We start from the raw sequence: 26,727 nt of genomic DNA, 5'->3' as shown, positions 1-26,727 counted from the left end.
AATAGCTTACAAATGGTTTATTACAAAATATTATGAAGTGGTACACATAAATGCATATTCTTACATTTTACTGTTAACTACTTACACAATACACAATTTAGATAGACCTGGACATTTTCTGATAACATGCAGTAATGTACATTTCAACTTTACTGGACCTGTTGAAGGCGGTGTGTCCCAATTACGCCACTAGAGGGTAATGTTAGACAATATACAGTATATATGACATCCTCAAAATGTACTGTTGGTATTTAATAGGATCCCCATTATCTAATGCGAATGCATCAGCTAATCTTGCTGGGGTCCACATTAAATAACATTGAACAACAGACTATTTGGACCGAAAAATGACTACAATGTCATTTATTAAACAATTGTATGCCTTTTTATGCTTTCTCTAAGTCATTCCAATCCAATCCAGCCAAATAATTCTGTATCAACGCATGTATCTATGATGACAACACTGAACTATGAAAATCTTAACTTCAGAGTTAAAATGTTAAAATGTTTAAATGTAATTTTGAACCATGGATAAAATAAGGCATAAATGATTGGATTAATTAAGGAGTTAACAAGTGGCAAAAAGCTGATGATAAACAATAAAAAATCTTCAATTAAAAAAGAAAGAAAGAAAACAAAAAGAAATGGAATCCAACAAATTAAATAGTTGAAAACAACAATAGACAGAGTCTTTGTTGCTTTTCTCTCAGACTTATTTGCCTGTACAGTTTTAACACCAGACACACTGACAGCCTCTTTTGAAAATACCTTTCTGGCCTGTGATCTGGCCACCACAAAGATTTTCATATAAAGTGTTATAATAACAGAGCACGGGACAACCATTGTAATTGCAATGTCAATTAACGTAACCCAATTTAACCGCTCTAAAATAACACATTCTTTCAAACACCTACTGGGTACCTGCACATTTACAAAGTTTTTTATAATAGCAGCACGGTATATGATACAACAACACCAGGTAATGAATATACAACACATAATTCTTGTTATTGTTATTTTAGAGTGGTACAATAAGGGATCACACACAGCAACATAGCGGTCAATAGATATCAAGACCAAATTGCCCAGAGATAAAAAAGTACATAAATAAGTGATGTAGAATTGAAACACACAGAAATGTTCCCCAAATCCCCAGCATGGTTCCATTATTGCTACAGTCGTTACTGGTATCACAATCAGTCCCACCAGGAGATCTGACGCAGCCAGAGAGAGGATGAGCAGGTTGGTTGGAGTGTGGAGCTGCTTGAAGTGAGAGATGGAGATGATCACCAGTAGGTTCAAAAATACTGTAACTGCTGAAAACAATGAGAAGAAGATGTACAGTGTTATGTAGATAGATGTCGATAGCAAAGCCTTTCTGCAAGAAGAGTTTCTGTCTTGAAAACAATATTGAACATCTTCATGTTCCTCCATTTGTACTAAAGGCTAAATTGCTGAGGTCTTGCTCCTTCTTGGTCCTGTGTGATCCTGTCGGGTCAGCCTTCTGACAAACTCTGAGCACTGCCTCTCTATTTATCCCTGAATAGCTGACAACCACTCCCCTCCACTGAGTCTCTCTGCACACACAATAGAGCACAGAAATGAAAAAAAAACTGTTGGATAAACAAATAATTTGTGAAAGCATGACGTAATGTTTGACAGGATTGGATGTTGCTGTGCCCACATAGCCTGTCCTTCAACCTTACTGATAGTTAGAGATGAGAGAAAAGGTACATTTTCATTCAAATCAAATCAAAAAATGTTTGTCCCATGCGCCAAACAGGTGTGGAGCTTACAGTGAAATGGTCACTTTTGTTTATATGTTTATTATTTTACAATAAAAAATAAAAAATAAAATAAAAAAGACAGCAATACTAACAATGACATTCATTGTACTGTTGAATGGGATGGCCAATTTAGAGGACAAAACAAAACTTAACTCACACATACACAAAATAAAACAAAATCCTATTAGGTGGTACATGTATAGGAAGACAGCATATAGTCATTACAAGCAGTGTAGTTAAGCCAAAAATAAATATTGAGTGGAGTACAGCACAGAGTAGCAGCAGATCGTCAACCCAGTTATGAAGCGGGACTAGACCATTTATCCAGTATCGGCTGCCATATTTTGTAAAACATTGGACTTCTATTGGAGGTATTGTATCAAATCTTTTCCATATGTATTACATTCCCTAAATCCCGTAACCACATTTCAAAGGTAGGTTCAGTCTCCAGTTTCCAAAATTGCAATATTGCAAAAATTGCAATATGGCTAATAGAGTACAAAGAGAGACAGCTTTCCCTTCGTGGTTATTCCCATCAACTGTACCAAACAGAGCGGTCAATGGGTCTGGGGCTAGAACTCTATCAAAGGCTCTAATTAAGTAATCAAAAATGAGAGCCCAGTAAACATGTAACTTGAGACATGTCCAAAATAAGTGGGTCAATGTCCCCTCATCCTGCTTGCACCTCTCACACAGTGGTGAGGTGTCCGGGAATATTTTATGCAGTTTCACTTTTGAGTAATGTAACCTGTGTTTCACCTTAAACTGTACAAGATTGTGTCTGGCATTCACTGAACTGTGGTTTATATTCCTGAGAGCTTCTACCCAGTCCTCATCTGAGATTTCTGACCCAAGTTCTTGTTCCCAAACCCTTTTAATGGTGTCTGTGGATACCTCTATGTGGGCCTGTAGCACATCATACCGTCTAGAGACCTACCCTTTTGAATGGGGGTTGACAAGGATCAAGCTATCTAATGTAGGACTATTTGGCTTCATGCCATACTGTGGGATATGTGTCCTTACGAAATTCCTGATTTGGAGGTATCTGAAAAAATGTGTTGTTGGCATGTTGAACTTTCCCTGTAATTTTTGAAATGAAGCTAACTGACCATCTATGTATAGATTACCAATTGTTGTGAGCCCCTTCTCCCTCCACTGTGAAAACACCACATCATCCAATGCAGGGTGGAAAGCATGATTCAGGCAAATCGGGCTGTCAATGTATACAGTGGGTATGTTAATTTAAGGAAATGCCTAATCTGTTTCCAGATCCTAAGCATATGACAAATGACTGGGTTAGAGTCATAAGTGGATTTTTTTCACATATGATGGGCTATTAACAAGTGCAGGGAGTGAGGAACGTTGACAGGAGGCCTGCTCAATCAAAAGCCATGCAGGCATATCCTTCTGTCTCATCGCAGGCAAGCTTTCCCTCCAGAAAGACACAATGTTCCGATTAGCAGCCCAATAATACAGTTTAAAGTGAGGAAGGCCAAAGCCCCCCTCTATCTTGTACTTGCATAAATGCTTCTTTGAAATTCTGGCTGCCTTGTTATCCCATAAAAATGGAGTTACTATTGAATCCAGTTTCTTAAAATAGCTTTGTGGTATGAAATTGGGTAGACATTGGAAGAGGTAAAGAAACCTGGGTAGGACAACCATTTTAATAGCGTTTATACGACCAACCAAGGAGATAGGCAGAGTTTTCCAAAAATCTATATTTTGTTTAAGCTGATATATTTTCATGTCCCAATTCCCTTTCAATAGCTGATCAAGGTCTCTTGTCACTACAATGCCAAGGCTTGTGAACTTGTCCATCACTGTTCTAAACGGGGTAGATTGCAGAAATTGCACATCCACAGGCCGTGATATTGGCATCAACTCACTTTTTTGCCAGTTTATCTTGTAGCCAGAGAAGGAGCCAAATGTGTTTATCAAGTTAAGTAAGGGTGGAATAGAAGTTTTAGGCTTGGACAAAAACAAAAGAACATTGTCTGCATATAGGGACATTTTGTGCTGTGTGTCCTTTATTTTAACAGAATCTATATCGGCACATGCCCGAATGCGAGTAGCAAGGGGTTCCATGGCTATAGCGAAGAGAGCAGGCGAAATAGGGCACCCCTGTCGGCACCCCTTGAACAAGCGGAATGACTGCAACATTTCTTGATTGGTTACCACGGACGCCATTGGGTGTGCATAAATAATTCTTATCCAAATAATAAATTCCTTTCTGAACCCGAAGTTCTCCAGAACCGACATCATATACTTCCACTCAATCCGATCAAACGCCTTCTCTGCATCAAGAGCTATTACCACTGCCTCAACCTTACGATCGTGATACATTACGTTGAAAAGGCGTCTCAAATTGTAGTATATTTGTTGGCCCGGGATAAAACCTGTCTGGTCATTCCTGTCTGGAATCTCTATCTTTTTTTATCTTTTTTCAAGATCGGTGCTGTTGTAGCCTCATACAGTGTTTGCGGGAGTTTGGCATTGTCTTTGGAGTCTTTAAACATTCCATAAGTGGAGATAGACTGGTGCAGTACTTCTTATAGAATTCTATTACATATCCATCGGGCCCAGGGGCCTTGCTGTTTGGAAATTGTGCTATCGCTGTGTTAATTTCCTCTGAAGTTATCCCTGCATCGAGTGCAGCAGCTGCCCCCTTGTCTAGTTTAGGAAGTTCACATTCAGCGAGAAAGCGTTCCATAGTTTGTGGATCAGTAGCATCGCATTTTGATTGGTATAGCTCTGAGTAAAACTGCGCAAAGCATTTATTAATATCCTGCGGATCTGTAACCATTTTACCCGTCTTGTCTTTTATTTTGTGAATAGCTCTAGATGCCTGTACATGCCTTAGCCATCTTGCTAATAATTTATGTGGTTTGTCACCCAGTTCAAAATAACTTTGTTGCGTTCTAGCAAGTAAAGAGCCCACCCGTTTTGAAAGGATGGTATTGTATTCATATTTTAACTTTGTGATCTTCTCAAGGACTGTAGACGAGGAATTCGTTGTAAAAACGTTCTCCTGTTCCCCTACCTCTCTTTCAATTTCTCTCAGCCTAGTATTGGCGCGTTTCTTCCTCTCTGATGTATAAGAAATAATGTAACCTCTAATCACAGCCTTTAGAGATTCCAAAGAGTGGAGTCATCAACATCCCCCGTGTCGTTAGTTCTGAGGAAAAAGGCAATCTGCTCCTTCAAATACTGACAAAAATCTTTCAGCAGGTATGCGTCTAAGCGCCACGGTCGCCGACCTGTTGACATATTGTCGAGTTTCAGCACCATGGACACAGGAGAGTGGTCCGTAATTAGAATAGGGTGATAGGTAACCGACTCAGCTGCTGAAATTAGTTTGGAGTCCAACAAAAAATAGTCAATTCTGGAATGTGATTCAAGAAATGATGAAAATAAAGAATAATCCCTGTCTGTTGGGTGCGTCAGTCTCCAAATATCGACAATGTTAAGGTTTGTCATCAATGTATTTAGACAGACACTGGCATTTGATTGTTGAAGTGACCTTGATAGCTGTTTATCTAAAGGAGGATCTAACGTACAGTTAAAGTCCTCTCCAACAATAACACTTGTATCCAAGATATTTGGTATGTCCTTAAATACCCTTTGAAAAAACAATGGATCATTGAAGTTGGGTTCATATAAATTGACTAAGGTTACTGGTTTCGAATTCAGTGTACCAACCACAATAATATACCGACCATTAGGATCTGAAATCGAGGATGAGTAAACAAAAGGAATGTTTTTCCTTATCAGGATTGCAACCCCTCTCGCTTTTGCATCAAAGTTAGACTGGTATGAACTGGTCACTTACAAGCAGTTAACAAACAATGCAGTTTTATGAAAAAACAAGTTTTAAGTAAAATAAAGATAAGTCAAAAATTTAAAATAACAGTAGCAAATAATTAAAGAGCAGCAGTAAAATATCAGTAGCGAGGCTATATACACGGGGTACCGGTACAGAATCAATGTGCGGGTGCACCAGTTAGTGGAGGTAATTGAGGTAATACTGTATGTACAGTTGAAGTCTTAAGTTTACATACACTTATGTTGGAGTCATTAAAAATCATTTTTAAACCACTTCACAAATGTCTTGTTAACAAACTATAGTGTTGGCAAGTCGGTTAGGACATGTACTTTGTGCATGACACAATAACTTTTTCCAACAATTGTTTACAGACAGATTAATTCATTTATCACATTTCTAGTGGGTCAGAAGTTTACCTAAACTAAGTTGACTGTGCCTTTAAACAGCTTGGAAAATTCCAAAAAGTATGTCATGGCTTTAAAAGCTTCTGATAGGCTAATTGACATCCTGTGGATTTATTTCAAGGCCTACCTTCAAAATCAGTGGCTGTTTGCTTGACATCATGGGAAAAATCAAAAGAAATCAGCCAAGACCTCACAAAAGAAATTGTAGACCTCCACTGTCACGCCCTGGCCTTAGTATTCTGTGTTTTCGTTAGTATTTTGGTGTGGCCAGGGTGTGACATGGGGATTTATGTGGTTTGTTTTGTCTGGGGTTGTTTGTAGTTATGGGATTGTGTTTAGAGTAGTACTCTAGGTAAGTCTATGGTTGCCTAGAGTGGTTCTCAATCATAGGCAGGTGTTTATCGTTACATCCACAAGTCTGGTTCATCCTTGGGAGCAATTTTCAAACACCTGAAGGTACCACGTTCATCTGTACAAACAATAATATGCAAGTATAAACACCATGGTATCAATTAGCCGTCATACCGCTCAGCAACGAGACGTGTTCTGTCTCCTAGAAATGAACGTACTTTGGTGCGAAAAGTACAAATCATTCCCAGAACAACAGCAAAGGACCTTGTGGAGAGGCTAGAGGAAACCGGTACAAAAGTATCTATATCCACAGTAAAACAAGTCCTATATCGACATAACCTGAAAGGCCGCTCAACAAGGAAGAAGCCACTGCTCCAAAACCACCATAAAAATGCCAGACTACAGTTTGCAAATGCACATGGGGACAAAGATCGTATTTTTTGGAGAAATGTCCCCTGGTCTGATGAAACAAAAATATAATTGTTTTGCCATAATGACCATTGTTATGTTTGGAGGGAAAAGGGGGAGCTTGCAAGCTGAAGAACACCATCCCAACCGTGAAGCATGGGGGTGGCAGCATCATGTTGTGGGGGTGCATTGCTGCAGGAGGGACTAATGCACTTCCGAAAATAGATGGCATCATGAGAAGAAAATTATGTGGATATATTGAACCAACATTTCAAGACATCAGTCAGGAAATTAACCTTTTGTAACTAGGGGGAAGTATTTTCATTTTTGGATAAAAACGTTCCCGTTTTAAACAAGATATTTTGTTACGAAAAGATGCTCAACTATGCATATAATTGACAGATCAAATCAAATCATCTTTGGATAGAAAACACTCTGATGTTTCCAAAACTGCAAAGATATTGTCTGTGAGTGCAACTGAACTGATGTTACGGGCGAAACCCAGATAAATATCCAATCAGGAAGTGCCGCATTTTTTTAAACCGCCTCATGCCAATGACTCCTTATATGGATGTGAATGAGCTACGAATGAGCTTACGTTTTCTACGTATTCCCCAAGGTGTCTACAGCCTTGTGACGTCTTTTTACGCATTTATGTTGAAGAATAGCCGTAAGGGACCACATTTAGCAAGAGGTCACATGGTGGCTCCCGCAGAAAATCTTGCGTAAAGTACACAAGTAGCCATTTTTCCAATAGCTTCTTATGAGAAACCAATTGCCCCAACGGATATATTATCGAATTGTTATGTGAAAAACACCTTGAGGATTGATTCTAAACAACGTTTGCCATGTTTCTGTCGATATTATGGAGCTAATTTGGGAAAAAGTTCGGTGTTGTAGCGACCGCATTTTCCAGTCGATTTCTCAGCCAAACGTGACGAACAAATGGGAGCTATTTCGCCTACAAAAATAATATTTTTGGAAAAAAGGAACATTTGCTATCTAACTGGGAGTCTCCTGAGTGAAAACATCCAAAGTTCTTCAAAGGTAAATGATTTAATTTGATGTCTCAATATATTTCATTTGTGATTTTCATGAATAGGAAGATTTTGTAGGAAGATTTATGTCCGCTGCGTTATCCTAATTCGTTTGAGGCTATGATTACGCTCCCGGATCCGGGATTGATAGTCGCAAGAAGTTAAAGCTTTGTCGCAAATGGGTCTTCCAAATGGAAAATGACCCCAAGCATACTTACAAAGTTGTGGCAAAATGGCTTAAGGACAACAAAGTCAAGGTATTGGTGTGGTCAACACAAAGCCCTGACCTTAATCCTATAGAAAATGTATGTGCAGAACTGGAAAAGCGTGTGCGAGCAAGGAGGCCTACAATCCTGACTCCGTTACACCAGCTCTGTCAGGAGGAATGGGCCAAAATTCACCCAAATTATTGTGGGAAGCTTGTGGAAGGCTACCCAAAATGTTTGACCCAAGTTAACCTGGCTTTTGGCGAGGGGTTCCACTAGCGGAACGGGTTACCAGAAGCACATTTTTTAAAAATAATTGTTAACCTGTCTGGGAACGGGGTTCCCCGTTCCGCTAGCGGAACCCCTCGCCAATGAAATTGCAGGGCGCCAAATACAAATCAAAAGAAATCTCATAAATCAAATTTCTCAAACATAGAAGTATTTTACACCATCTGGGACTGAGTAGGTGGCAGTTTACTCTGGGCACACTATTCATCCAAAAGTGAAAATGCGGCCCCCTATCCCAAAGAATTTAAAAAATTTAAAGGCCATGCTACCAATGTATGTAAACTCCTGACCCACTGGGAATGTGATGAAAGAAATAAAAGCTGGAATAAATAATTATCTCCTATTATTCTGACATTTCACATTCTTAAAATAATTTGGTGATCCTAACTGACCTAAAGCAGGGAATTTTATAGGATTAAATGTCAGGAATTGTGAAAAACTGAGTTTAAATGTATTTGGCTAATGGATATGGAAACTTCCCACTTCAACTGTATATGTAGGTATAGTTATTTACGTGAGAATGCATCAATAATAAACAGAGAGTAGCAGCAGTGTAAAAGAGGCAGGGAGGCAATGCAAATAGTCTGGGTAGCCATTTGATTAGCTTACAAAAATAATGGTGAGCGTTAGAAGCCGGCCCTGCCATTGAAATGCAAGATGTGAAACTGAAGTTTTTTAGACTTCCAATATTCAATACAACAAAATAAGATTCGGAAGGATGGCCTTGTGAAACTACAGGACACATCAAGGCATATGTCATTTGGCCAGTGCATTATAAAATTGACAGTAAGGCAGTTGATTAGATGGTACATCTTTATGGTGTATTTGCTAATGGCATTTCATAGGAACATTCCATAGACTTGTAAAAATGTCCATCTGAACTGAATTATGAAACAATGATTCAAGTTGAGGGAGACAGTTACATAATATTTGCCAGAGATCACCCTGCAGTAGTCTGACCCAATCATATTGTTGTATAGTTTGTTGTCGTCTCAGATTCAAGAGGGACCTGTTTGCACTGACCTGCAAGGCTCTGTAATAATGACACTTACATCACTCTACCAATTAAAGGTGTCAAATAAGAACACACACACGCGTGCGCACACACACACAGTCAGACACACACACAAACACAGTGAGACAGACACACACAAACACATACAAACATCTAGTACACTGTACTTTCATCTCTCTAGCACTCATGATTCTCAAAGAGCATATTGCATCAGCAAAACTGAACCTGTGCTCTGTGACTGTCACTGGCGCAATACTGTAAGTGAACACCTCTTTAAATTATGTTAGTTTGACTTTAAGTTTCTCACATCAGAGGGTCCTGTTATCACCTGTATGCAAGGCTCTGGAATAATGAGGTTCAAAACTCTAAGGAATTCTACCAATTAAAGGTGTTGGAGACACAAACGCTTTACTCAAGGGACCCAATAAGGCCCCAATACAGCATAAACATTCTAAGTGAAACTGATCTGAAACTCCACATCCTGCATGGAAAATAAACATCTTAATCAATAGTCCAAGACGAACGTTACTCTTGAACCGAGGCCGAGGGTGACACTGACTTTGAAGTACCAGGCAGAGGGGGGGGGGGGGGGGGTCAATTTCTGATGAGTAATTTCCATTTAGCCACTCTACCATAAAGGCCTGATTGGTGGAGTGCTGCAGAGATGGTTGTCCTTTTGGAAGGTTCTCCCATCTCCACAGAGAAACTCTGGAGCTCTGTCAGACTTACCTTTGGGTTCTTCGTCACCTCCCTGGCCAAGGCCCTTCTCACCTGATTGCTCAGTTTGGCAAGGCAGTCAGATCTAGGAAGAGGTCTTGGTGGTTACAAACTTCTTCAATTTAAGCATGATAGAGGCAACTCTGTTCTTGGGGACCTTATGTGCTACAGAAATGTTTTGGAACCCTTCCCCAGATCGGTGCCATGATACAACCCTGTCTGTGAGCTCTACGGACAGTATTTGATACATCAGACAAGCAGAACTTAATATTTGTTACAGAAACCTTTGTTTGCAATTACAGAGATCATATGTTTCCTGTAGTTCTTGACCAGGTTTGCACACACTGCAGCAGGGATGTTGGCCCACTCCTCCATACTGACCTTCTCCAGATCCTTCAGGTTTCGGGGCTGTCGCTGGGCAATACGGACATTCAGCTCCCTCCAAAGACTTTCTATTGGTTTCAGGTCTGGAGACTGGCAAGGCCACTCCAGGACCTTGAGATGCTTCTCACTCCTTAGTTGCCCTGGTTGTGTGTTTCAGGTCGTTGTCATGCTGGAAGACCCAGCCACGACCCATCTTCAATGCTCTTACTGAGGGAAATAGGTTGTTGGCCAAGATCTCGCGATACATGGCCCCATCCATCCTCCCCTCAATAAGGTGCAGTCGTCCTGTCCCCTTTGCAGAAAGAATGATGTTTCCACCTCCATGCTTCACGGTTGGGATGGTGTTCTTGGGGTTGTACTCATCCTTCTTCTTCCTCCAAACACGGCGAGTGGAGTTTAGACCAAAAAGCTCTATTTTTGTCTCATCAGACCACATGACCTTCTACCATTTCTCATCTGGATCATCCAGATGGTCATTGGCAAACTTCAGACGGGCCTGAACATGCGCTGGCTTGAGCACGGGGACCTTGCGTTCGCTGCAGGATATCAATCCATGGCGGCGTAGTGTGTTACTAATGGTTTTCTTTGAGACTGTAGTCCCAGCTCTCTTCAGGTCATTGACCAGGTCCTGTCGTGTAGTTCTGGGCTGATCCCTCACCTTCCTCATGATCATTGATGCCCCACGAGGTGAGATCTTGCATGGAGCCCCAGACCGAGGGTGATTGACCGTCATCTTGGACTTCTTCCATTTTCTAATAATTGCGCCAACCGCTGTTGCCTTCTCACCAAGCTGCTTGCCTATTGTCCTGTAGCCCATCAGGTCTACAATGTGCAGGTCTACAATTTGATCCCTGATGTCCTTACACAGCTCTCTGGTCTTGGCCATTGTGGGGAGGTTGGAGTCTGTTTGATTGAGTGTATTGACAGGTGTCTTTTATACAGGTAACGAGTTCAAACAGGTGCAGTTAATACAGGTAATGAGGGGAGAACAGGAGGGCTTCTTAAAGAAAAACGAACAGGTCTGTGAGAGACAATTCTTACTGGTTGTTAGGTGATCAAATACTTATGTCATGCAATAAAATGCTAATTAATTACTTAAAAATCATACAATCATACACTGTTACCAAATGTTGCATCTGCACTGTTCTTCAAATAAATGTGTCTTAGTCAAACAATATTGACTACTTTAACTTCTTAGAACTACACTAATTAGCATAACGCAACGGACAAAAAATCTTACTAGAAAATATTCATATTCATGAAATCACAAGTGAAATATAGTGAAACACAGTTTAGCCTTTTGTTAATCACCCTGTCATCTCAGATTTTGAAATTATGCTTTACAACCAAAGCAAGACAAGCATTTGTGTAAGTTTATCGATAGCCTAGCATAGCATTATGTCCAGCTAGCAGCAGGCAGCTTGGACACGAAAATCAGAAAAGCAATCAAATTAAATCGTTTACCTTTGATGAGCTTCGGATGTTTTCACTCACGAGACTCCCAGTTAGATAGCAAATGTTCCTTTTTTCCAAAAATATTATTTTTGTAGCCGAAATAACTCCGTTTGTTCTTCACGTTTTGTTGAGAAATCCACCGGAAATTGCGGTCACGACAACGTCGAAAAATATTCAAATTTAGATCCATAATATCGACAGAAACATGGCAAACGTCAATCCTCAAGGTGTTTTTCAAATATCTATTCGATAATATATCAACCGGGACAATTGGCTTCTTAGTAGGAGTGAGAGGAGCAATGGCCGTCTTTTGTCTATTACGCACAAATCACTCTGAGAGCCACCAGCTGACCACTAACGCAATGTTGTTGTTCACACTCATTTTTCGAAATAAAAGCCTGAAACTATGTAGACACATTAGGGAAGCCATAGAAAAAGGAATCTGGTTGATATCATTTTCAATGCTCAATGGGGAGGCATAGGAATGCAGAGGTTTCAAAATAAGAGTCACTTCCTGATTGGATTTTTCTCAAGCTTTCGCCTGCAATATCAGTTCTGTTATACTCAGACAATATTTTTACAGTTTTGGAAACTCTAGGGTGTTTTCTATCCTAAGCTGTCAATTATATGCATATTCTAGCATCTTGTCCTGAGAAATAGCCTGTTTTCTTTGGGAACGTTATGAAAATACTGCAAAAATGAAAATACTGCCCCCTAGTCTCAAGAGGTTAAACGTCTTCTACTCCAGTACCGCTCGGAACCAATTTTAGTATATAGCATCTACAGACCCAAGTCTTCAAAACGCAATGTTTTCAAAGACTCTAGTTCAAGAAACATAGCAGTTATAAGCTATTGAACTTTCATGATTTTTCCCCCTGTCCAATAGTGCCACCATACAGCCAAACTAAACCATACTTTACAGATTAGCTACACTCATGTCGATGAGAATGTGTGCCAAATTTCATCACTCTGAGTGAAACTGATCAAAAGATATAAACATGTTATAGTGCCACCGTGTGTTTGATCTCAATGTGCTTAGATATGTTGAGTCTTGAAAGTGTTTGGAACACGTGTACCAAGTTATGTTACAATACAAATATCATCGTCTGCGTTACATGCATTTATGTGCTAGACCACGCCCACATGAAGTGTTGATTGGTCAGTAGCGGCCATGTTGTTTGAGATGGTAGACATGCTGTCAAGCCAAAGGAGGAGACATGGAATTTTTGATTTTGATGGTGGACTTTACAAAAAGGAAGGGGATTAAAACAACAAAGCATAAAATGTTGTCTTGTGACACAGAGGCTAGATTCCGGTGGACTCTGTCTAATCTTTCACACAAGTGTGACCCGATTCAGGAAACTAGGCATATGTCGTAAGTTACGACTTCACAGGAGAGCTGTTGATAAAAAAATGTTTTATCAAAATGCTTGTTTTTTTTACAGAAATGCCTTCTCAAACATGTAAAATTTCATTATGTGTATGCTCTCCACTTTCTGGAGGACTGAGTTTTTAAGTCAGTGGAATTCGAGTATGATAGCTAAGGAGATGGAGAAAACACCAGTCTGGATTACATACATGAAGGGCCCTTTTCGGCATTTGCTGTATGATCGATGAGAATCTCCATATTGCAAATGTACGGTCCTTTACTAGACGTCCGCGAATGTTTTTAAAACTGGTGCACGGCGTCGGGCCAGATCTTCCAGGAAGATATCGAATTAAGTCCCTCGGACATTCGGTTTCCGTTTTATAGTTTTCAAATTTTGGTCATTTTTCTGCTGCTCCTGAAAATGACACCAGTTGACAATCCATCAAGCCACTATGAGGTCTACCTGTGTTGATTCTAAGCTTCCTGGAGCAACCGGAAGCGGTTAAATTCACCCTAAAGGTGTTTTTATATACCCAACCTGCAGTTTGTAATAATCACTACATTCAACCCTTTGTAAATCAGTCAGTTCTAAACGTAAAGACTTTAAAGGATTCTGTAAAAGCCTACCCCAATGCTGGGAGTCTCACTGGGGCTTGTGATCCTGATCGCATTCCAGCCATTGTGTCTGTGAGGGTGAAAATTAAGAAAAGTAACAGAACAGTGAAACCGTATACCTTTCTAGATCCAGGCAGTATAGCTACATTCTGTACAGAAGCACTGCTTCAAGATCTCAAGGTCCTCTGGAAGAAGAACAGACATTCCTCTCAAGACCATGAACAAAGCAGAAAGTTGTGAGTACCTTCGCTGTGTCTGGCTTGTTGATAAGCAGCCTTGATGACAGCAGCTGTATCAAATCTTATCTTCAGAAGCTTGTGCATTCACCACTTTCTGTGTACTTTTCTGTGATGTATTCTTCTTTTGACTGAAGCATTGTTGATATTTTGAAAATTCTGTGTTCTACCTAAGATTCCCCTGGAAAAAAATGCTGAAAAGCATTTATCATACATGGAAGTATTGTTTTTTTTCTACTCTACTATTCTGTAGAATCTTGTGAACCCAACTGTGGTTTGTGACTATTATGATTTAACATTGTAGACAATTCAATTGAACCCCTTCGCTCTGGGCCAATTCCTCATTCAACCACTGGTGAAATCCCCTCACAATAATCTCATACTGTGTTTTTAGTATATGATTAAATTGAACACTGACTACCATTCCACGCATCTATCATTATATTTGCTGGTCCTGGTAAAGTTGAATTTTATGAACGGATTTCATTCAATTTTAGTCATTTTAAAACAGATTTGTTAAAGGGGAATTTCACCCTGGCTCTGCCACGAAATATATTCATTACTATATTAACGACATTACGCTTTTATCATAAACATCACAAAATATCCAAACCAGAAGCTAGAACTAGCACATTTTAATTTCACTGGTAGAATCGGGAAGTGTATTTATCTGCTCGTAGTGAACCACAAAGTCTGGCATTCATAGTGAATGCAGATACTGCCCACTAAAATAGATGAGGCGTGCCCACAAACTTGGATGATGTCATTGTATACTTCGAACAAACAACACACAGCAATTTCAGAAGTTCTCTTTCACCATTCTATCGACCAGAGATTTTACCCTGATGCTGCCAGTGGCTTGCGGCTATCAAGAAAGAAGCTCCTTACGATGACCAAAGATTATCAGAGGGATTTTCAGGCTGAACTGATATGTTATCCATTTCGACGACAGCTGAGAAATTAGAAATTATGCAATACCATCAAACAAAATGATGATTTTGTTGGGGGGGGGGGGGGGGGGGGGGTGGGAGGGGTGGTTCACACCAAACAGAGGATTCTTGATTGAAGGTAAATAAGAGTAGCAATCTGGTAGCCATCTATTACACCCTTTTCTGGAAAAACACTCCCTTACTAAAAATATAATTAATAGTAGTTAATAATAGTTCTCTTTGTAAAACTCAGGCTCTCTGGAGGTTATTCTGCAGTGCCCTGCTGAAAAATACCCCAAAGTGGCAGCATTTTGGGTACACGAGCATGAGGAAGAGGACACATCGTGTGGTTATCAAGCACAACAATATTGTGGGACAGAAACCAGCAAGGGATACTGAAAGGTATAAAATCAAGACTACAACAGTAATGACACAACCACCTAATATTTCTCTCTGCAGATTCTCCAAACACAATACAAAGACATGTCTACAAAATTCCCCTGCAAAGGTCTACTATTGACAATAACGATCTGTCAAAGTCAATGGGCTGGGGGAGGTTTATAGACTGTACTTTGAGATTTGGAAGTGGGGTTTGTCTGACCAAAGCCCCATATACTACCCACCACTGCGACCTGTATGCTCTCGTTGGCTGTCCCTCGCTTCATATTCATCGCTAAACCAACTGGCTCCAGGTAATCTATAAGTCTCTGCTAGGTAAAGCCCCGCTGTCACGACTTCTACCGAAGTCGTTGCCTCTCCTTGTTCGGGCAGTGCTCGGCGTTCGACGTCACCGGTCTTCTAGCCATCATTGATCTATTTTTCATTTTCCATTGGTTTTGTCTTGTCTTCCCACACCTGTTTTCAATCCCATTCATTAACTGTTGTGTATTTAACCCTCTGTTTCCCCTCATGTCTTTGTCAGAGATTGTTTTATTGTCAGTGTTGTTTTATTGGTTGTATTGGTGCGCGACGGGTCCTCGTACCCATGTTTTTTCATGTCTGTACTATTTAGTGTTATGGAGCATGTTCTGTGGACAGTTATTAAAAGACTCCATTTACACTCTATTTCGACTCTCCTGCGCCTGACTTCCTTGCCATCCCCAAAACCAACTCCTCCTTTAGCAGCCTTTCCTTCCAGTTCCCTGCTGCCAATGACTGGAATGAATTGCAAACATCACTGAAGCTGGAGCCTTATATCTTCCTCACTAACATTAAGCTTCAGCTGTTAGAGCAGCTTACCAATCATTGCACCTGTACAAAGCCCATATGTAAACAATTCCAGGACCGTATCTCTCCAGGAACATGGTTGCAGACCCCAGTTCTACATTTTTTTATTGTATTTTTTATTTAACCTTTATTTAACCAGGTAGGCCAGTTCAGAACACCTTTATTTAACCAGGTAGGCCAGTTGAGAACACCTTTATTTAACCAGGTAGGCCAGTTCAGAACACCTTTATTTAACCAGGTAGGCCAGTTCAGAACACCTTTATTTAACCAGGTAGGCCAGTTGAGAACACCTTTATTTAACCAGGTAGGCTAGTTGAGAACACCTTTATTTAACCAGGTAGGCCAGTTGAGAACACCTTTATTTAACCAGGTAGGCCAGTTGAGAACACCTTTATTTAACCAGGTAGGCCAGTTGAGAACACCTTTATTTAACCAGGTAGGCCAGTTGAGAACACCTTTATTTAACCAGATAGGCCAGTTGAGAACACCTTTATTTAACCAGGTAGGCCAGTTCAGAACACCTTTATTTAACCAGGTAGGCTAGTTGAGAACAAGCTCTCATTTACAACTTTGTAGAATCACCATAATATATGGATATTTTCTATAAATCTTCAAAATGTGTCTGCCTTTATGGATTCACAGAATATATTTATATAAGCTGTACAGGGCTCTGTAGCATCAAACAGATGCTAGACATTCAGATATCCAAAGAATGTTTAAATGTCAAAGTCTAAAATACAGGGGAGTGTACACTATTCAATGCTAACTCAAGAGAACTGGGTATTCAACAAGAAGGTTATATGGTAAAAGTAACGTAATTTTTTTTACTATGAACAGTGTAGTACAGTTCATGTCCAAGTGTGTATTGGGTGTAGAGACACACAGAAAACAGAGAACTCTAGCTACAGATTGTTACACCAGATAATGTGATTTACCCAAAGATTTTTGCCGACATTTTGTCTATTTCAAGTCTTCTCTCATTGATCGAGACGGGAGGGTGTCCATCACAAAGTGGTGCATGTCATGATGACAGAGATCTCTAAATCAATGAAAGAAGACTGGAAATAGACAAGATGGTGGCGTACACATTGTTGGATTACTTCATGGAGCAAAACAACTATTTATTTTAGTAACAGATCAATTTTCTAAATTCAAACTGGCCCCCTGAAACGGGACACAGACATTTTATGAGACTCCTGCTTCCCCGAATCGAGGATGAAGACAGCATCCCTAAAGTTGGTTAACAATTCTCTGTGCTACACCAAACAGTACCTATCTTGTAATGATAGCAAAAATATTTGGTTAAATCTGTAAGTACCGATTCTGGAGTAGAGAAGCAGGTACGGGGAGCCAACATTTAATCAAGAACAGACAAGGAACAAGACATGAACACGGGTAAACAATGACAAACAATAATTAATACTGAAGCGGGGAACAGAGTGGGGGAACAGACAGATTTAGAGGGAGTAATGACAGAGGTGATTGAGTCCCGGTGAGTCGAATAATCTCTGATGCGTGTGACGAGGGAAGGCAGGTGTGCGTAATGATGGTGGCAGGAGTGTGTAATGATGGTGGCAGGAGTGTGTAATGATGGTTGCAGGAGTGTGTAATGATGGTGGCAGGAGTGTGTAATGATGGTGGCAGGAGTGCGTAATGTGGGGCAGCCTGGTGCCCTCGAGTGCCAGGGGGGGAAGAGCGGGAGCAGGCGTGACAAAAATCACATTATCTGGTGTAACAATAAGTAGCTAAGAGAACTGGTGGTCATGATGAAATTGCCATTCACAAAGAAACATATAGTATGATCAGTGTAGTAAAGATCAGGGAATACTATGAGAAGAGTGATGTCATGAGCAAACTGCCATTCAACTCGCCATGAGTCATTTTCTTGAAATCCAGCAGAATGTCTTAATCCCTCGAGAGGGATACAGTTCACAGCATACAGTTCTGCTACAATGACGCACTCAGGCAAAGGAATTCTGTTTCTGTATCTAGAATCCACTCCAGGAAGATTGAACTGCCAGCATTTCATCAACATCAGGGTAGACTATTTGAACATGCATACATGTGTGCAGGCAGATCGATTACATTTACAACAATATCTAGCCTAATAGAAATAAGTATAGCATAACCCTCAACCTTTGCACAGTGACCATACCGTACAAATGTACCTAGGTAGGTAGAAAGACAGTACCTACCTATAGCCATGTCTATTAGGCATGCTTATGCAACTTATTTTAATAGTAAAACCAGCTTCAGTTTTAGAGATTTACAACAGTAAATTGTTGTATTATTGTTCCTCCTCACTCTTTGATAGTAAACATAGTTAGCTAGCTTGCTGGATATACAATACTTGTTATTTACATCTGTTTGAATTCCTATCTTGTGTCATGTCTATCATTCCGTGAGCTTGCAATTCATCCACAGTCATAATCATAACCAATGTCAACCCTCATCAATTATGTTACATAGCTAGCTAGTAAACATGATTTACAGTTCCTGATGTTACACGTTTGCTAACAATTTACAAACACAAGGTGTGGAACATAAGTTAGCAGGTGCCAGGCTATCTAGCGTTAGCTATCCAACTCCATTCCTGTGCTAACGTTTGCTGGTAAAGCTAGCTTTAGGTGGCTGGTTGTAATGTTGTAGCTTGCTGTTTAGTAGCCATATCTACGACTAAAAATACGTTTTACAATCGCGATACAAAACTACAGGTAGTTTTTTTTTTAGCTAACTACCTAGCTAGCTACCAAAAATATAAATAATTTAATTTCCCATCACAGTAACACAGTAGTATGTTAGCCAGTACAACACAATATGGGTTTCAGTAGATAAACTAAAGCTAGCTAGCTAGGTGGCTTGCAGAAAAAAATACTTACCAGGCACCGCATTTGTCATCTACCCTCTTGGTGCTGGAATTGGCTGTAGCTGAGTTTCTAACATAATCTAAATCCAACTCTTTGTTTCGAATCCTTTTCGCTATATTCTGGATGAAACATGTTGAATGTCACCATGTAGCTAATAGAACAGAAGAAAAAATGCTCCATTGAATTTGTGTTGATGAGAGTCACTTGAAGCAATTTCTTTTTGCCCAAAGGATTGTGTTGTTAGAAACCACCTCCTTTTAAAAAAAGCACGCCTTGGGGGAGGGACCGGGGCCAGAGCATGAACCATCGCCTAACATAAGTTGTAGTCTTTGAGAGACTGGGAAAAAATTATCTGCTTGTATATTTAACAATGAATCCGCCAATAGGAACATTGCTGAAAGACGTCCAATGGCTCTATCGAACAAAGACAACCATATTGTATATTGCGATCAGTAGAACATAAAGCCTTCGCAAAATGTCACAAAGCAGGACTACATTTTTATTTACTTGGCAATTATGTATGAAACACATCTCACTTTCCTAGAAATGCCTCGGACATGATGAAAACAAGCCCACATTCCCAAAGTGTCACGACTTCCGCCGAAGTCGGTCCCTCTCCTTGTTCAGGTGGCGTTCAGCGGTCGACGTCACCGGCCTTCTAGCCACCACTGATCCACTTTTCATTTTCCATTTGTTTTGTCTTTGTTTTACACACCTGATTTCAATCCCACAATTACTTGTTCATTATTTAACCCTCTGTCCCCCCCATGTTTTTTTGTGAGTGATTGTTTGTTGTATTTTCGGTCTGTCATTGTGTGCGTGTATTTGTTACTTTTTTTATATTTGACATTTTGAGTAAAATTACGTTGATTACTCATATCAGCAGTCCTTCGCCTGACTCTCTACACCAGCTACACCTAGGACCCATTACACCCAGGCTGAAATTCCCCTTTAATACCAATAGTCTGCGTGCCAGAACATTCTACAACAGCATCCCCATTCATAGACCTAACGTTACACTATTTGAACACCATGTATAATACATCAGGTTAGTACATAATCAATGCAATGATAATAACATCATTGAGATAAAATCACTATGTCTCTAGTCTATTGTCTTTGTCTATTGTGTGTTGATTGGTTTAAAACAGATAGCCTACCTTACTTTTATTAGTTCAAAACAATCAAAATGGTGCTCTCAAAAAGACCCAAAAGAAAGGCTTATTTAGACAGAGGTTTCCCTGAAGAATGGACAGAGATGTATCATCTTTCCACATTTCTCAGACGCCTAACCAGTGCATCTTGTTTGCAACAAAACTGTCTCTGCTTGCAAATTATTCGATCTGTGTCATATAATTCCAGTCAATGTAGCCTACATTCAAAAGTTACCTTTCCACCCCAGAGAGAGGCCTGATGCAGAACCATTTAAGCTTTAACTGCTGGCTACTCTTCTGTGGTTTAACCCAACAAGAGAAGGTCACAAGTGACTCCCTAAAAGCTGCCTGGGTTTAAATATCTTGTATTTTACAGAAAGTATATAGTTCAATTGATAGCTACATAGAGTTCCACATTGTTAGGCTATTACCAAAGCACCTTATACCACCCACCACTGCGACCTGTATGCTCTGACCTGTATGCTCTAGTCGGCTGGCCCTGGCTACATATTCGTCGCCAGACCCACTGGCTCCAGGTCATCTACAAGTCCATGCTAGGTAAAGCTCCGCCTTATCTCAGTTCACTGGTCACAATGGAAACACCCACCCGTAGCACGCGCTTCAGCAGGTGTATCTCACTGATCATCCCTAAAGCCAACACCTCATTTGGCCGCCTTTCCTTCCAGTTCTCTGCTGCCTGTGACTGGAACGAATTGCAAAAATCGCTGAAGTTGGAGACTTTTATCTCCCTCACCAACTTTAAACATCTGATATCTGAGCAGCTAACCGATCGCTGCAGCTGTACATAGTCCAACGGTAAATAGCCCACCCAATTTACCTACCTCATCCCCATACTGTTTTTATTTATTTACTTTTCTGCTCTTTTGCACACCAGTATCTCTACCTGCACATGACCATCTGATCATTTATCACTCCAGTGTTAATCTGCAAAATTTGTAATTATTCGCCTACCTCCTCATGCCTTTTGCACACAATGTATATAGACTCTTTTTTTCTACTGTGTTATTGACTTGTTTATTGTTTACTCCATGTGTAACTCTGTGTTGTTGTCTGTTCACACTGCTATGCTTTATCTTGGCCAGGTCGCAGTTGTAAATGAGAACTTGTTCTCAACTAGCCTACCTGGTTAAATAAAGGTGAAATAAAAAATGTAAAAAATAAAAATTACTTGACAAGCAAAATATTTATTTTTTTACTACACCCTGGCCAGCTAACATGTGGAGTGCTGACATGTCTCCTGATGTTGTGGGTTCTGTTCCATACTGAGCAATGACAAAACCCAAAACAGTTAGTCTTACACAGTTATGTTATTTCCCATGTAAAACATTGAACAAATCATCACCAGTACAGTAATTTTTCCATTAAAATGCCGAAGGACAGGCTAGGTGGCAACATCCAAACTTGTCAAACATTACATCATGCTTTCACAAATACATTTTTTATCCAGCCCCTTGTTTTTCTGTGCTCACTTGCCTATGTTTTTTGTGTCTGTGCGTGCGCGTGTGCCTATGCGTGTGCAGAGAGACTCCGGAGGGGAATGGCTGTCAGTCATTCAGGGATAAATAGAGAGGCAGAGCTCAGAGTTTGTCAGATGGCGGACCTGACAGGGTCACACACAGGACCAAGCAGGAGCAGGACCTCAGCATTTTGATCATCTTCTACAAATGGAGGAACATGAAGATGTTCAATATTGTTTTCAAGACAGAAACTCTTCTTGCAGAAAGGCTTTGCTATCGACATCAATCTACATAACACTGTACATCTTCTTCTCATTGATTTCAGCAGTTACAGTATTTTTGAACGTACTGGTGATCATCTCCATCTCTCACTTCAAGCAGCTCCACACTCCAACCAACCTTCTCCTCCTCTCTCTGGCTGTGTCAGATCTCCTGGTGGGACTGATTGTGATACCAGTAACGACTATAGCATTAATGGAATCATGCTGGGGATTTGGGGAACATTTCTGTGTGTTTTATTTCTACATCACTTGTTTATGTGCTTCTTTATCTCTGGGCAATTTGGTCTTGATATCTATTGACCGCTATGTTGCTGTGTGTGATCCCTTATTGTACCACTCTAAAATAACAATAACAAGAATGATGTGTTGTATAACCATTACTTGGTGTTTTTATATCATATATGATGCTGCTATTATAAAAATATTTGTAAATGTGCAGGTACCCAGTCAGTGTTTGAAAGAATGTTTTATTGTTGAAGGGTATATGTGGGGTAATATAATTGACCTTGTAATTACAATGGTTGTCCCGTGCTCTATTATTACAACACTTTATATGAAAATCTTTGTGGTGGCCAGATCACAGGCCAGAAAGGTATTTTCAAAAGAGGCTGCCAGAGTTTCTGGTGTTAAAACTGTACAGGCAAATAAGTCTGAGAGAAAAGCAACAAAAACTCTGTCTATTGTTGTTATCAACTATCTCATTTGTTGGATTCCAATTCAATTTTATTTATTTTTTATTTTCATTGACAATGTATCATCATTCATCATCAGCTTTCTTCCACTTGTTAATTCCTTAATTAATCCAATAATTTATGCTTTCTTTTATCCATGGTTCAAAGTGACAGCTAAAATTATTTTAACTCGGGTGAAGTTAAGGTGTTCATAGTCCCTATGTTTTTATTCCCTAGTTTGACATAATTATGTTATGCTGTTTTGTTGTTTTTGCTTCTTTCATGGAACAATATATTGACATTACCTTGCTCTGTTCTCATCATAGATACATGTTGTTTGAGAATGATTTGGCTGGAATGGATTGGATTGGAATGACTTGGAGAAGGCATACGCTTGTTTTATAAAAGACATTGTAGTCATTTTGGGTTGTATATTCCAAATACTAAAGTCTGTGGTTGTTCCATATTATTTAGTGATAAATTCTATGCAATTATTCAAAAAGTACATTTTGAGGATGTCTGTAGGTTGTTTAACATCGCCCTCTAGTGGCTTAATTGCGACACAGCGCCTTTAACATGTGTAGTACTGTTGAAATGTACAATACCTCATGATATCAGATAACTTCCAGGTCTAAATCAATGGTCTATTGTAGTAGTTGATGGTAAAATGTAAGAAGATGCAATTATGGGTAACACTTTATAAACACATTCAGTAATAAACTATTTGTAAGGAATTTACAGTTTGTTCACCATTTATTAATCATTATTCCCACGTTCGTTAAGTGTTGCTCACCTACGTATTCTCACATGTGTAAATAACTACTATAGGCATTAATGATTAAACAAAACAGCGTAGGAGACTGCAGCAGACACTTCAACGTCAACATACTGGTTACGAACACTACCACTACTCACACTACATCACTGCTGCCAGGTCAGGGGTCACACCAGATCAGCTCTGTCAGATGCTGTTGAGTCTGAATGAATATAGAGATTAGTAAGACTTTATAATAACACTTTGTAATAAACATTTTATGATGGATTAGTAAATAGTTTATTCAACATTCATTTATCATTACTCCCAGATGTGTTTTAGAAAGCTAGTCATTCACACATTAATAAACAACTTTTATACTATGTAATAATGATTCATAAGATCATTCATAAGATGTTTAATACATGTCCTTATAAACCATCTACTAATCATTAGTAAAGTTGTATTGCAGTCCCTAATCTAAAGTGAAGACTATTCATACTTTCTTACTACTTTATAAATGTTTTGAACAGTGACCAGTTTAATTTATCACAAAAAGATGGACATGCCTTTGGTAGACATTCCAGCAGTACCTGATGCTCCTTAAGTTCTCAAAATGACCCAGAACATATCAATGGTTAAACAATAAGCACACAACACAGAGGATGTTAAAGGAAATATACTGAACATTTTATTCCAAAACAGTCACTCTGTTGTAGTAGTGTGCTGAAGGAAGTCATGTGTTTGTCTGAAAATTATAACATTCGTGTTTGTTGGCAGTGACTTCAAAAACCCAAAGTGTGGATTGCAGTCACTCATTAGAGCAGTTCATAAACTGCTTACAGGGTAAAGGAACCAATATCTAAATACATCATTGAACTGAACATTATATTTAAATGGTTACCACCTCTAATACACTACAAGTGAATGTGTCCAAATACGCATTACTTTTTCAAATGGGGGGACTAGATACATAAGGTGTTTTTGAAAATGCCATCAAATAAAAGGTGACATTCCATAATGTCTCCTCATATGAAACATGTGATCTCAAATCCAAAATGCTGGAGTAGAGACTCATTTCTAAATTGTTTTACTGCAGTGTTTTACACCCACTGGGCTCACACTGGTGGAATCAACGTCGTCAGGATGAAGTTGTTGGTGCCGTTCAGTTGGGAACGGGCAATCTCTGTGGCAGCGGAGCGATGATCCAGTCCTGGCAGAAACATCCTTGAAGTTGATATGGAGGGCCTCACCGTGAAGTAGACAGCACTCCTCTTCTGTAGGGGGCGTCACTGGGAGGTAGACAGCGCTCCTCTTCTGTAGGGGGCCTCACCATGAAGTAGACAGCACTCCTCTTCTGTAGGGGGCGTCACTGGGAGGTAGACAGCGCTCCTCTTCTGTAGGGGGCCTCACCATGAAGTAGACAGCACTCCTCTTCTGTAGGGGGCGTCACCATGAACTAGACAGCGCTCGTCTTCTGTAGTGGGCGTCACCGGGAGGTAGACAGCTCTCTTCTGTAGGGGGCGTCACCGGGAGGTAGACAGCTCTCCTCTTCTGTAGGGGGCGTCACCATGAAGTACACAGCGCTCCTCTTCTGTAGAGGGCGTCACCGGGAGGTAGACAACGCTCTTCTTCTGTAGGGGGCGTCACCGGGAGGTAGACAGCGCTCTCCTTCTGTAGGGGGCGTCACCGGGAGGTCAACAGCGCTCTCCTTCTGTAGGGAGCCTCACAGGGAGGTTGACAGCTCTCCTCTTTTGTAGGGGGCCTCACCGGGAGGTAGACAGCACTCCTCTTCTTTCAGAGAGCGGCATGAGCGGGTTCAGAGATACAGCCACCAGTGAGGCAAGGAACTCTGGGATGGCTAAGGTTTACCTGAACGGGACAGCGTTCCCCGGGGGGTGTGACATGAAACTGTCTGTTGTCATTGTGTAGCGGCAGCTCCAGCACCAGTCTGTAGTAATGACCCGGTTTACGCCAGTTCTCTGCTAGTGCTTTGAAGTCCAGGGTGAGGCATCCGTGCTCAGCACTGTTAACCAATTTTGTAATTTCATCAGTAACTTACTGTATTAATTATGGTGCATTGTTGGGAAACATTTGTTGGTGTGAAAAGAGTCTCTGGCTCATTTACATATTTTAAGGCGTGTCTTGTATGTTCCTAAATTTGTGGCAAGTGAGAGTTGCGTAGTAATTATTACTATCATTATTATTATTATTTATCGATATAATTATTATAATCTTTTTTTAAATCAAATGGCTACCCAGACGATTTGCATTGTCCCCCCCCCCCTCTGTTTATTATCTATGCATATTCGCTTTAACTCTACCTACATGTACATATTACCTCAACTAACCAGTTCCCCAGCACATTGACTCTGTACCGGTACCCCCTGTATATGGCCTCCACATTGACTCTGTACCGGTACCCCCTGTATATAGCCTCCACATTGACTCTGTACCGTAATACCCTGTATATAGCCTCCACATTGACTCTGTATCGGTACCCCCTGTATATAGCCTCCACATTGACTCTGTACCGTAATACCCTGTATATAGCCTCCACATTGACTCTGTACCGGTACCCCCTGTATATAGCCTCCACATTGACTCTGTACCGTAATACCCTGTATATAGCATCCACATTGACTCTGTACCGGTACCCCCTGTATATAGTCTCCACATTGACTCTGTACCGGTACCCCCTGTATATAGCCTCCACAATGACTCTGTACCGGTACCCCCTGTATATAGCCTCCACATTGACTTTGTATCGTAACACCCTGTATATAGCCTCCACATTGACTCTGTACCGGTACCCCCTGTATATATCCTCCACATAGACTCTGTACCGGTACCCCCTGTATATATCCTCCGCATTGACTCTGTACCGTAACACCCTGTATATAGCCTCCACATTGACTCTGTACCGGTACCCCCTGTATATAGCCTCCACATTGACTCTGTACCGTAATACCCTGTATATAGCATCCACATTGACTCTGTACCGGTACCCCCTGTATATAGTCTCCACATTGACTCTGTACCGGTACCCCCTGTATATAGCCTCCACAATGACTCTGTACCGGTACCCCCTGTATATAGCCTCCACATTGACTTTGTATCGTAACACCCTGTATATAGCCTCCACATTGACTCTGTACCGGTACCCCCTGTATATATCCTCCACATAGACTCTGTACCGGTACCCCCTGTATATATCCTCCGCATTGACTCTGTACCGTAACACCCTGTATATAGCCTCCACATTGACTCT

General features: G+C 40.4%; 2 protein-coding genes across 2 annotated transcripts; one reads left to right on the top strand and one right to left on the bottom strand.

Annotated features, from left to right (window-relative positions):
• Nucleotides 1–468: 468 nt before the first annotated feature.
• On the bottom strand, nucleotides 469–1,434 carry LOC139380620 (trace amine-associated receptor 6-like). The gene has a single exon (XM_071123503.1). The coding sequence runs from the start codon at nucleotides 1,432–1,434 to the stop codon at nucleotides 469–471; it is 966 nt and encodes a 321-aa protein (XP_070979604.1).
• A 20,523-nt stretch (nucleotides 1,435–21,957) lies between these two features.
• On the top strand, nucleotides 21,958–22,917 carry LOC139380466 (trace amine-associated receptor 13c-like). Its single transcript, XM_071123153.1, has one exon. The coding sequence runs from the start codon at nucleotides 21,958–21,960 to the stop codon at nucleotides 22,915–22,917; it is 960 nt and encodes a 319-aa protein (XP_070979254.1).
• The last annotated feature ends 3,810 nt before the right edge of the window (nucleotides 22,918–26,727 follow it).

Source organism: Oncorhynchus clarkii, chromosome 22 (assembly GCF_045791955.1).
Source record: "Oncorhynchus clarkii lewisi isolate Uvic-CL-2024 chromosome 22, UVic_Ocla_1.0, whole genome shotgun sequence".
Taxonomy (NCBI): Eukaryota; Metazoa; Chordata; class Actinopteri; order Salmoniformes; family Salmonidae; genus Oncorhynchus; species Oncorhynchus clarkii.
The sequence above is the reverse complement of the archived record's forward strand: the minus strand, read 5'-3'. Positions and strand labels throughout refer to the sequence as shown.

Excerpts from the sequence above, each read along its gene's own strand:
- LOC139380620 (XM_071123503.1), bottom strand. The coding sequence starts at position 1,434 with ATGGAGGAACATGAAGATGTTCAATATTGTTTTCAAGACAGAAACTCT.
- LOC139380466 (XM_071123153.1), top strand. The coding sequence starts at position 21,958 with ATGGAGGAACATGAAGATGTTCAATATTGTTTTCAAGACAGAAACTCT.